The sequence below is a fragment of the Ustilaginoidea virens genome, chromosome 2 (assembly GCF_000687475.1).
Source record: "Ustilaginoidea virens chromosome 2, complete sequence".
In the NCBI taxonomy this organism is placed as follows: Eukaryota; Fungi; Ascomycota; class Sordariomycetes; order Hypocreales; family Clavicipitaceae; genus Ustilaginoidea; species Ustilaginoidea virens.
Window position 1 is genome coordinate 589,500 of NC_057317.1, and position 12,203 is coordinate 601,702.

At 56.7% G+C, this 12,203-nt stretch overlaps 5 protein-coding genes across 5 annotated transcripts; 3 read left to right on the plus strand and 2 right to left on the minus strand.

Annotated features, from left to right (window-relative positions):
• Positions 1 to 44: 44 nt before the first annotated feature.
• On the plus strand, positions 45 to 1,370 carry UV8b_01918 (uncharacterized protein; the record flags this gene model as incomplete). The annotated part of the gene is made up of 1 exon (XM_043139416.1): positions 45 to 1,370. The coding sequence occupies one exon, from the start codon at positions 45 to 47 to the stop codon at positions 1,368 to 1,370; it is 1,326 nt and encodes a 441-aa protein (XP_042995350.1).
• Positions 1,371 to 1,651: 281 nt separating this feature from the next.
• Positions 1,652 to 2,400, minus strand: UV8b_01919 (uncharacterized protein; the record flags this gene model as incomplete). Its single annotated transcript, XM_043139417.1, has 3 exons — positions 1,652 to 1,892; positions 1,997 to 2,234; positions 2,289 to 2,400. 3 exons carry the CDS (start codon positions 2,398 to 2,400, stop codon positions 1,652 to 1,654), a joined length of 591 nt encoding a protein of 196 aa, XP_042995351.1.
• Positions 2,401 to 2,914: 514 nt separating this feature from the next.
• On the plus strand, positions 2,915 to 6,180 carry UV8b_01920 (uncharacterized protein; the record flags this gene model as incomplete). The annotated part of the gene is made up of 3 exons (XM_043139418.1): positions 2,915 to 3,236; positions 3,377 to 4,243; positions 4,322 to 6,180. The coding sequence occupies 3 exons, from the start codon at positions 2,915 to 2,917 to the stop codon at positions 6,178 to 6,180; spliced, it is 3,048 nt and encodes a 1,015-aa protein (XP_042995352.1).
• Positions 6,181 to 6,821: 641 nt separating this feature from the next.
• UV8b_01921 (uncharacterized protein) lies at positions 6,822 to 9,423 on the minus strand (the record flags this gene model as incomplete). The annotated part of the gene is made up of 3 exons (XM_043139419.1): positions 6,822 to 7,103; positions 7,247 to 8,881; positions 8,989 to 9,423. 3 exons carry the CDS (start codon positions 9,421 to 9,423, stop codon positions 6,822 to 6,824), a joined length of 2,352 nt encoding a protein of 783 aa, XP_042995353.1.
• Positions 9,424 to 10,633: 1,210 nt separating this feature from the next.
• UV8b_01922 (uncharacterized protein) lies at positions 10,634 to 12,006 on the plus strand (the record flags this gene model as incomplete). Its single annotated transcript, XM_043139420.1, has 2 exons — positions 10,634 to 11,894; positions 11,972 to 12,006. The coding sequence occupies 2 exons, from the start codon at positions 10,634 to 10,636 to the stop codon at positions 12,004 to 12,006; spliced, it is 1,296 nt and encodes a 431-aa protein (XP_042995354.1).
• Positions 12,007 to 12,203: the final 197 nt, after the last annotated feature.

Consider the following 12,203-nt stretch of genomic DNA (forward strand, 5'->3'; position numbering starts at 1 on the left):
TTCGACCTTGGGCTAGCTGGCGGTCTGGGCCGCAGTCGCTCGCCATGAGTACGCGGATGGTGACTGTACCTCTCGGGCAATCGCTAGGTTTCTTTGCCGAGCCGGATGGTCCTTCCAGTAGGGTTGAACGTTGGCATATCAACCCTGAAGCCCAAGATGCCATCAGCGCAATGAAGCCTGCAGCAGAGCATCTCAGGAGCAAAGACACGCCGGTCGGATTTCCTACAGAAACCGTCTACGGTCTTGGTGCAGACGCCACGAGGAGCTCCTCCGTGCGGGGGATATATGCTGCAAAAGGACGGCCCTCGGATAATCCTCTCATTGTGCACGTCTCTGACCTGGACATGCTACGAAGCCTGCTGGGGCGTCAGGGGGAGAATAACGAGGACGTCATCCCGGCCAGGTACAAGAGCCTCGTCGACAGGTTCTGGCCGGGACCGCTGACCATCCTGCTGCCTAACCCGTCTCCGTCTCCGCTGGCGCCCGAGGTAACTGCCGGCCTCTCCTGCTTTGGCGTGAGGATGCCGTCGTCTCCGCTGGCGCTCACGCTCATCAAGCTGGCCGGCGTGCCGCTGGCCGCTCCGTCTGCCAACGCGTCTACGAAGCCTTCGCCGACCACAGCGCAGCACGTCAAAGACGACCTGGACGGAAAGATTGAGTTGATTCTCGACGGAGGATCCTGCGAGATTGGCGTGGAAAGCACAATAGTAGATGGGCTATGCGACCCGCCAGTCATTCTTAGACCCGGCGGCGTAGCCTTGGAGGACGTTCGAAGATGCCCCGGCTGGGAAAACGTCGTCCGGGCCTACAAGGATCACAGCGAGGAGGGAAAGGCAGCGCCAAGAGCGCCAGGCATGAAATACAAGCATTACAGCCCCAAGGCCAGGGTGGTTCTGTACGAGCCGACGTACCAGCGCGGAAGAGATGGGATTGCCGCAACCGACCTGGATGCTGCGATTACGGCTGCGGTGGTGGTCAGCAACGGGGGCGCACAGTCACCGGATCGGGTTTCGCGACTTGCGCGCGTTGGAGTGATCCGAACCAAGAAGTGGGAACCAGCAGCTGGACTGCGATGCAACGGTTTGGCTTTGACCCCCCGGCCAGGTGTAGTAGGCCAGCTCGAAGGGTCCTCCTATGATGTATATGCAGGTGAGATGCTGGGTCACGGCGGTGACATTGTTGGAGAGGTACTTGATGTCGGTCTGGGCGACTCTACCCGACGCATAGCGCAAGGGATATTCTCTGCCCTGCGAGAACTGGATAGACAAGCGGCCGACGTCATATTCGTAGAAGGTATAGACGATTCGATAGACATTGCGGCTGCGGTGATGAATCGCCTGCGCAAGGCGGCATCCGATATTAGAAAGTGACAAAATAAGGAGATGAAGGACCCTTTTTTTTTTTTCGTTTTTTTTTTATGAGCATTTCTCCCATTTTACTTACTCCCCAACCCATTTTTCTGTTATGAAATGTTCAATACAAGCGGCGCTAAGCAAACAAGGTCATTGTTGTTGTCCGTTTGAACCCGGCTATACATAAAATAAAAAAAAGACAGGTAGAAATCCCCCAGTTGAAAACGGCCGAAGCCCGGCATCCCCCTCCTTATTTTCCAACTCTACAGTTCAATCCTGGGCTGCTTGGCGGAAATACCTTATAGGCCCTGCCGTAACCAGTCGGCCAGCTTTGACTTGCCCAATTGGGCGAGATTGTTCACACCTTGTTCGCTGAGGTCGATCCGGCCAATGGGCAGGTCCTGCGTCGGGGCTCTACTGACGCGCTGCACAATAATGGTGGGGTCGGTTTCGAGGATGATGCCGTCGTCGACAATCTCGTCGACGGCAAGGGAGACGAGGTCGTAGTTTTCAACAATGGTCCGCTTGTCAACAGATTGCCTGCAAGGGGGTTATCGAGTCAGTCTCCACGCAGGCTCCCAGGCCGGCGGACGGGCAGTGGGTGGGCAGTGGGTGGGAAAAAGCCAGGAGCCAAGGGGCCATACTTGAACAGGAGATGCAGCGAGTCGCGAATCGCCAGGACCGTGTTGTACAGCAGGATTTCGTTTTCCTCCAAGCTGCCGACGACGTACAGCATGACATCCGACTCGAGCTTGTACAGGACGATGCGGTTGTCGTAGAGGATAATGTCGCCAGTCTGCTTGGACGTCTTCTCAACGAGGCCCTTCTCGAACGCCTTTTGAGCCTTGACGTCGTGGTAAGGGTTTGACGGAGACGCGCCGCCTGCCGCAGGGTCAATCCCCGTCGTGGGCAGGGAGTGGGGGAGGCCCAACATACCTGCGGTGGAAATGTGAGGCGGGGAGTAGTACTTGGCCAAGATTCTGGCACCATCCTCAGTTCCCAGGATGAGGATGGCCTGGACGGAGAACAGGGACATTCCAGGAGACATGGTGAGGCGGTGGATGCGGTGACGGGCTTGGGGGTGTGTGCGAATGCCCAGGCGGACGGTTCGTGGGCAAAGGAATTCGAGCACTTTGTATCCCCGGCAGCTTTGGGGAGGCCAGAGGTATGTTCAAGTCTGGTGCAATGTAGTGTGTTTTGCTGTTGTTTTGCTGGCCACTCTGTCTGTCTGCCGTCTGCCCCTCCACAGAAGTGAGGTTCCTGGCCTGGCTTGTCACTTGTCGCCCACTTGTCCTCCGTACTTTAACCGGCGTCGCATCCCGCCTAACCCTATCGGGAACGAGCTCTGCAGTGAATAAACGCCAAGCCGACGCGTCAATTCCCCACCCACTTAACGCCATCGCGTCTCTCAGCAAGGGACTGATTTCAATTGCCAAATTGCCCCTCCGTTGTCGTCAATGTTGCCTTTGTTAATCTGATCCGCCCGTTATCCCCCCCCCCCTTCCCCCAGACGACCAGCCAGTCTGCCCATATTGTTGCGGTAAATCACCTAGCACCACACAATGTCGTCGCCGTCCCGCCGCCGGCAGCGTGGCTCCCAGTCTTCTACGCCGCGTCGGTCAACTCGTCTGTCCGAATCCAACGGCCGTGGTCCATCTTCGCAGCTCGCCTCAAGCCCGATCCTTTTCCGGTCCTCTTCGCCTGCCCCCGATGCAAGCCAACATGCTGGAGAGGTGTCGTCCCCCTTGAGGCAGATGACCGGCAGTCAGTCCACAAACGGCCTCGCGCCCGCGCCCAGCTCACCACTGCGGCGAGCGTCAGAGACGCACACGCCGAGAGACGATCCTCAAAGAACACCGAGAGCAACGAGAGCTCTTGCTGGAGGTAACTAGGGACCGCATTTCTTCCCTTCGGGGGGGGTGGGGCTCCTGCGGCTGGCTTCCGCACCCCCGTTACCCGTTTTCGTTTGCTTTTTGCGTAGACTCCAATCCAGCTGCCGAAACTGACCGACCGACCGCCTTTAGAATCTTCACCTATTCGTTACGAGCCGAGCTCTAGCCCTGGAAGATCTCTCGGCCAGCGCTCAGAATTACGAAGCGAAAGTAGTGGCTTGTTTGTTCGCTCGGAACGCGGCGGCTCTGCCGCCTACAGACGCGGGGATATCAATTCCGATGCTGTGCGAACACCTCGCGCGCCTCGCCGCATCGTCTTGGACGACAGCGGCCGCGTTGTGCAGGAGGTTTCGACTCCCGCTTCAGATGCACCTTCTTTCGCGAACCGGGACCCAAACACGTCCGAAGCGGACCATCTGGGCGGTCAAGGTCAGAGTCTCATCTGGGGTACTACCGTCTCCATCGATGATACCTTTGCCTCTTTCAAGGACTTCTTGCGCAATTTCACCCAAAAGTACAGAATGTATCGTGATGGGTTCTCCGACGCCGATGTGCAGAATGCTCCCGATGCCGAGTCCAAGCCATATGCGGAGGCCCTAGGGAATATGCTGCTTCTTGGTACCACAAGGCTCTACCTGGACATCTCTGATCTGAACCTTTACCCACCGACGCGAAAGCTGTGGCACCAGATCCAAGCATATCCGCAGGAAATCGTTCCCGTCATGGACCAGTCCGTACATGATCTGATGGTTGAGCTGGCGCGGGCCGACTCCATCCGAAACCGGCCTTCCCAGAGCAGTGCTGAACAACATGGCACGCAGAATAGCACCCAAAGCTCAGAGCCAGTCTTCCCCAGCTCTGATCGACCTGATGGGCCTGCCACCCCCCGTCCGCAGCAGGACCAACCGCAGCTGGAGGATCAAGTGTCGTCATCGATTTACGTTGTTCGCCCCTTTGGCCTTGAACAGAATACGAACTTGAGAGACCTTAATCCTTCAGGTATGTACCTCCTGTAACCCACCGAGCACGGCCATCAACCCCGATTCGCTGACTCTCGTCTCCCTCTGCCTCTTTAAGACATGGACCGTCTGGTTTGTGTCAAGGGCCTGGTGATTCGAGCAACGCCGGTAATCCCTGACATGAAGGACGCCTTCTTCCGGTGCAACGTTTGCAACCACTCGGTGAATGTTGGCCTTGATAGAGGCAAGATTCGCGAACCAACGGAATGCCCCCGGCCCATCTGCAACAGCAAGAATTCCATGCAGATTGTTCACAACAGATGCTCCTTTGAAGACAAACAAGTCATCAAGCTGCAGGAGACCCCGGACGCCGTGCCTCCGGGCCAGACGCCTCACGCAGTATCCGTTTGCGTCTACAATGAACTGGTCGACTTCTGCAAAGCTGGCGATCGCGTCGAGCTGACTGGCATCTTCCGCGTCAGCCCTGTCCGCGTGAATCCACGACAGCGGGCCATCAAGAGCGTGTACAAGACGTACGTCGACGTGCTTCACATACAAAAGGTGGACAAGAAGCGGATGGGCGCCGACCCAACCACCCTCGGCGTCGAGGGGGAGGAGGAGGCCGATGACGGCGGCAACGAGCTGGAACAGACCCGCGTCATTACACCCGAGGAAGAAGCCAAGATTCGAGAGACGGCGGCCCGTGAGGACATTTACGAGCTTCTCGCTCGATCACTCGCTCCTTCAATCTACGAAATGGACGACGTCAAGAAGGGCATCCTCTTGCAGCTGTTTGGCGGCACCAACAAGACGTTTCAAAAGGGCGGTCGTCCCAAGTACAGGGGCGACATCAACGTGCTGCTCTGCGGCGACCCGTCGACGTCCAAGTCGCAGATGCTCTCGTACATCCACCAGATTGCCCCGCGCGGCATCTACACCAGCGGCAAAGGCTCCTCCGCCGTCGGTCTCACAGCGTACGTCACCCGCGACCCCGAGACCAAGCAGCTCGTTCTGGAATCCGGCGCCCTGGTCCTGTCGGACGGCGGTGTGTGCTGCATCGACGAGTTCGACAAGATGTCGGACGCGACACGCTCCGTCCTCCACGAGGTCATGGAGCAGCAGACCGTGTCCATAGCAAAGGCCGGCATCATCACCACGCTCAACGCCCGGACCAGCATCCTCGCCTCGGCCAACCCCATCGGCAGCCGCTACAACCCGGACCTCTCGGTGCCCCAGAACATCGACCTGCCGCCCACCCTCCTGTCCCGCTTCGACCTGGTCTACCTCATCCTCGACCGCGTCGACGAGAAGACGGACAAGCGGCTGGCCAAGCACATCCTGTCCCTCTACCTCGAGGACAAGCCGCACTCGGCCGCCTCGAGCAGCGACATGCTGCCCGTCGAGTTCCTCACCTCGTACATCTCGTACGCCCGCGCCAAGATCCAGCCCACCATCTCCCGCGAAGCCGGCGAGGAGCTGGTCAGCGCCTACGTCGCCATGCGCGCCCTGGGCCAGGACGTCCGCGCCGCCGAGAAGCGCATCACCGCCACGACCAGGCAGCTCGAGAGCATGATCCGCCTGTCCGAGGCCCACGCCAAGATGAGGCTCTCGGACACGGTGACGAGGGACGACGTCCGCGAAGCCAACCGCCTCATCCAGAGCGCGCTCAAAACCGCCGCGACCGACGCCCAGGGCCGCATCGACATGAGCCTCCTGACCGAAGGCACCAGCGCGGCGGACCGCAAGCGGCGCGGCGACCTCAGAGACGCCCTCCTGAAGCTGCTGGACGAGATGACGGCCGGCGGCAACAGCGTGCGATGGAGCGACGTCAGCAAGCGCCTAGGCGACGGGGCGAGCATACCCGTGGACACGTCCGAGTTCAACCACGTCATGAGGGGTCTCGAGACGGAGGGCCTCATCTCCGTCAGCGGCGAGGGTGCCAGGAAGACTGTCAGGAGAGTGACGGCTGTTGTGTAAGAGCGGGGTGTTGTTGTTGTTGTTGTTGTTGTTTACGGATGAACATGAGGGGGCTCGACACGTTCAAACGAAGCTTGACGATGGGGGATGTTTGTTTACAGAACGCAGGAACATGAGGGGGCTCGACACGGTCAAACGAAGCTTGGCGATGGGGGATGCGGTAGGCTTGGGCAGCTAGTAAGCCGCGCGGATCGGATCATGCGTAATCTGGGCGTTGGGCGGGGAGAACCCTTTGCGGAGTGGTCGATTGAAATCAACAGTACAGTTTCCACGCAGCGAAGAGGGAAACGTAAAAAAAAGTCGTTCAAGGATCACGTCAGCCAGTGTGCCGTGTCCCCCAACCCAGTCATCTTCATTCCACTGTCCCACGCGGAGAGAGGTCAAAAACGTAGTTGGCGCACGGGGAACAAGACCACCGGTTTGCTTGGAGAACTGCCATTAGCCCGGGTCGACAAGTATCATTCAGAAAATGCTTGTTCTTATACAACCTCGTCCGGCGGCTATGACTTTTGACACAGGAAACACACATAAAAAAAAAAAAGCAACCTGGATGCCTAGATTACACAAAATTCCCATCCAGCACTTGGCAAAGACACCCCATGCAGCGTCGCCCGCTGGGGCAGTCAACTCCGCACATCGCTTCACCAGACATGCCTCTCTCTCCCCTCGAGGGCAAAGTTCAACAGGACAGCAACAAACAGTGACACGCACAGCGCACTGGGCCCCCACTTGTCGTAGAACCTTGCCGCCTTCCGGTTGCGGATGGAATCGCTCCGATACAAGTAGATGCCGACAGAGTAGCATAGGCTCAAAAACGCCAGGAGGGTGAAGATGCCGGCGATCCAGAAGGATGCAGGGGTGGGATGCTCGCCAAAGTTGAGGAGCGTGACTGCAATGGTGCCGATGTAGATGGAGTATTCGAGCTTGTGGCAGGGGAGTTAGTTTTTTTTTTTTCACGGGTAGAAACACCGATGCAAGCGCGTACGCGAGCTGTTAACAGGGGAAAGATAAAAAAAAAGGGGGAAAAAAAAAGGGGGGGGGGGGGGGGGGAACAGAGCCGACTTACCCATCCGAGAAAGGTGCGCTCAGCGGCAAAGTAGACCTTGGGCTCGACGCGAACGGGAACATAAATCTTCTTGCCAGGGGGTGCTTTGAACTTCCTTTGCTGGATAGCACCAGAGCCGAACAGCATCTGCAGCCTTTCGCTCCGAGGGATCGTGGTGCTGTAAGGAATCGGGATCAGAAGCTTCAGCACGTTGAGGGTCTTGGTGAGAGCCGCCCGTCCCTTGGCAGTGAAGAGGGTGGAGTAGTAGTGCCAGCCGCCTACTCGCCTCGCCTCCTCCAGCTCGTAGTTGGCGTCATACTCATCATCCGAGTCGTAGATGGGGTAGTCCTCGTGACTAGACGGCTGGTCGGCAGTCTGACCCTCTGCATCCGTCAGCCGAGCTTGAGCACGTGAGCTAGACGGCTGGTGACCGTTGGAGGTTCCGGAGCGGCCAGCTGGGTGGTCATCATCGTCATCAGATTCTAAATATTCGTCGTCGTCATCGTCGTCGTCATCATCATCGTCGTCGTCGTCGTCGAAAGCGTTGGACGTGGCCGAGGGCCCAGGACGACGAATGCCAAAGTCATGGGACGCGGGCTTGCGGATATCCACATCCATCTGAGGCATCCAGAAAGGCAACAGCTTGATCCGCTCAGGGAACAAGCACGCTGTGCCGTGGATAAACTTGGAAAACTTGGGTACAGCTTCGACGAGATGCGAAGAAATGAGCTGCCGGACCCATTCGGGGGGTTCTTGTCCCATCTGAGTCTGGAGCTTCACCTCGAGAACGGCATAAGGAAATCGAACGACATCCTCAGCCGGAAGCTGTGAAAAGGGCCAATCAATTCCGATATCCATGCGTCTCCAATTGTCGCCACTTCGGGTGCGGCCGTCGAGGTTATCCTCGCGAACCATGGTCAGCTCCGTGTCCAACGAAATTCGCACTCTTGCATCGGCGGGAAGCTGAAAGGCTGTCCGGTTGTAAAACGAGCGGCAGACTGGCTTATACCCCTTCTTGAGGACGGAGTACTGAATCTCGGAAGCCAGCCGCTCGTCCTCGGCGATGGCCTTTTCCGACTTCTTGCCTTCCTTGCGAGCCTTTTCAAAGATGGTAGCGGGTAGCAATTCACCTCGCATGTAGGCATTGACGTTCTTCTCCTTGATGGCGAACCGGGCCTTGACCGATTTCTCCCCGGTCCAGTCCTCCCGGTGAGTTTTGCGCTCCACAAAAATGGTTTCTGTCTGCATGCCTCCATACCATCGCAGCCGAATGGCTTCAGCTCCTTCCGTCTTCTTCAATCTGCCTTCGTACAAGTCCCATTTTTCCGGATTATCATAGTATATGGATGTGATGGCGGCGTCTTGCTGATCGAATTCCTTGCTGGCATTGAACACCAGCACCGGCAAGTGCTTCAGGATGATGAGTTTCAGCTCGGTGACGTTGTCTAGATGAACCCAGTACTTGGTGGTTTGCCGCACGAAGTTTGCCTGTCCACCGCCAGCGGCACTGTCGCCTTTGGCCGGATTACCGCGGGTTCGGACCAAGTCGTAAAGTTTGGAAAGCATAATGACGGAGGCGTCGTAATTCTCCTTGTAAAACGGCTTCGCTTTCAGCCGGGTGTCGAAGACGGGACGAAGGTGCCACCCAGTCATTTTCTAGGAGCACGTTGTTTTTCCTGCGTCAGCTTGTTCGTCCGTACTGCAGCTGATCGAGAAAGAAAGTGGGAAAACGGAGTAAAAGGCGATTGCAGCGTGGAACCTACATCGTGCTTCTTGATAATCTTGTAGAAACCGGTGTAGTTGAGCTGCACAAACTTGGCGAGGTCGTGAACATCGGCAATGATGTCACTCAAATCTTCCTCCAACAGCATAAACTCCTCCTCACTAGGGCCATCCTCGCCAAGGCCACGTTCGTTCAGACGATTGACGACATCATTGACCTCGTGGTCGCTGACGGCAATGCGTCTGGAAATTTCCATGGCCTTGACCTGCTGCTTGGTGTGGACCTTTTCAAGCTCTGCCTCGAGCTTGCCTACAAACCGAATCTCGTCCTCTTCTGTCCATTCGCAGGCCGCAGCGTCGCCAGCCTTTGGCGGACCGGTAGGATTCTTGAGCTCGGCCTTGAGGTTATTGTAGTCGATGTAATACCATTGGTACTCACGGATGACGCTCGACCGCAGCTGCTCGCCGAACTTCATGACGGATCCGCCGGGTTTGGCCTAGAAGCTGTCGTACGGTGATGCTTTCCAAGTGATGTCGCGTGCCCTAAGTCTTTCGCAATCAGCACGGACGGTGCAAAGGGGGAACGAGGGTGTTTGAGCATGCGATTAGATCCGGGACAGGATCTAGGAGAAAGAGGCGAGAGGTAGCTAGCTACTTGGCTCCTTGGCTACTAGCTACCAGAAGGGCAAGAGTGCAAGGTATCCGACATGGACTTACTTCAACGAGAAATAATGTGACGGCAGAGCGAAGAGGGTTGGTCCAAGACTGGCGCTGCGGCGACAACGGGAGAGGGTTGGCGATGATGGTGTGATGACTGGGATGAAAGCTTTCTGCAGATTGAGTCTAGAAGTGATTTGTCGAAGATGCATTGGCGAATCAAGCCGCGGCAACGGGGAGCCGAAAGGCGTCAACATGGGTCACCCTGGTATTGCCCTCCACGTCTGGGTCTTTGAAAAGTCGAAACCCGAGGGCGAGTTTGTGTACAGGTTATGTTCCTCGTGGATACGATTAGTAGATTTACGAGACAGCAAGCGCAAGGTATAGTTCTTGGAATGGCGGGGTCCGTCGGTTGGAGAGGTACAGTACATGGGACGCAAGTGGCTTGGTGGTACCTGCGACCTTGACTATTGATGAGAACTGGCCCAGAAGCCCATTTAGGTAGCCATTGCAGCTGCGGAAAAAGCAGATGTACCAAACCACAGAAAAAAAAAAAAAAAAAAAAAACCACATATCCCACATACAGGAAAATCTGTTGCACCAAAAGTGTGACGCCACACAATGTGTGACTTAATTGGGTATTATATACTGCGATAAAATCCATCAAAGATTCAGTCAGATTCATCAGATGAGGAAGACTGGCTGGCTGGATCTGTACATCATATATATGGGCCCCCCCTGGGTCAGTCAGGCATGGCGGGGCAGCTCAAAAACATGGCGGGGTCGTCGCTTCGTGAAAAAGTTTAGTAGAAGCAGGCTGGGCGATGCGTAGTCTTTCCTATTCTCTCTCTTTTTTTTCGTTCTTTTTTTGAAGCTATTCCCACACTGGTCGTGCCGCATCCTGCATCCTGCATTCCCTTATTCTCGCTCCTTACGCGCGAATCCAGCTTCCCGCGCCCAATCGTTTTTTTTTTTTTCCGTTGCCGACGAAAAAAAAAAAAAAAAAAAAAGGCAAAGACGGCCCCGGCCATGGCCCCTGCCGTTGACGATTCCATGTCAGCGAGGATCTCCTCAAACTGCCCGCAAGACACCCGAGACGTCTTGCACCACGCGTGGGGACATGACCTCTCAGGTCTCAGGAATCTCATCAAGGTGCGCGGGATGGCCAGCGCCCAAGACCCTGTCACCGGCGAAACTCCCCTCCACGCCGCCATCCGAGCTTGTGGCCTCGCTAACCCAGACCCCGACGACGCGGAAGAAGATGGTTGCGTCGAAGAAGCCGCAGACGTGCTGCGGGAGCTCTTCTTGTCCGGCGCCATCTGGAACGACGTGGACGGTAACAACGAGACGCCTGGCTGCGTGGCTCATCGTCTGGGCAGGAAATCCCTCTACGACATGTGCGTCGACGCTGGCGTCCGCGCGGAATTGCTCTTCGCCCTCATGAGCGGCTACGAGGAGCTGTCGTCGGGATCCGATGAGCCAGACCATGTTGCCCACGGGGATCGCGGCGACGGCCAGGATGAAGCGCTCGGCGAAGAGGGCGCCGCCGTAAACGAAAATCAGCAAGACGCAGGCCAAGCACGCTTCATGCCCCCCGGCGCCAACGAAAAGTCCGTGACGAGCGCCGATTACCTCCAATCCACGCTGACCTACGACTCGTCCAAAGTTGTCGACTCGGACCTCAACGGTGTCATGATGTCCTGGGAGACCGACATCATGCGCCGGTCCGTGTCTGCCCTGCTCCCGGGCCTTGAATCCGGCAAGCGCATTCTCAACATTGGTTTTGGGATGGGCATCGTCGACGGCGTATTTGCCGAAACCGAACCCTCAAGACACCACATCGTCGAAGCCCACCCTTCCGTGCTCAAACACCTCTCCGAGCCCCATTCGAGATTTGGACGCGCCTGGGAGCAAAGCGGCCCCGGGCCGGATGCCTACAAGTTATGGGCTGGACGATGGCAGGAAATAGTCCCCAAGCTCCTGGAGAAGGGAGAGATTTACGACGCCATCTACTTTGACACGTTCGCGGAAGACTACGCCGAGCTGAAGATGTTCTTCACCGAGTATGTGCCAGGCTTGCTCGATCAAGAAGGAACGTTTAGCTTTTTCAATGGCCTTGGCGCAGACAGACAAGTCTGCTACGATGTCTACACCAAGGTGGTGGATATGCATTGTGCCGACGCTGGGTTGGACGTGGAGTGGCGCGAGTGTGATGTAGACATGGCCGCGCTGGCTGAAGATGGCCAGGGCGAGTGGGAGGGTGTGCGAAGGCGATACTGGACTCTGAAGAGTAAGCAAGTGCTGCTTATGTGCCCCCAATGATGGTGGTGGAAATGCTGACAACCTGTGTGTGTGTGCCAACAACAGAATACCGACTGCCTGTGTGCACATTTATGGCGTAAACGCCAAACGAGGACACATGGGGGAAAGGGAATAGAGACACCCTACGACAGGTTTTCCGACGGGCAAGTCCAAAAAGAGCAGGCATGCGTGGCAACGTAGTGGCAAGGTTTCCAACAGATTTGAATGCAAAAGAGACTCATGACCCGTCCTTTACGGGTCTAAGTTGCCAAACTCCCCAACTGCCTCCTCCTTCATC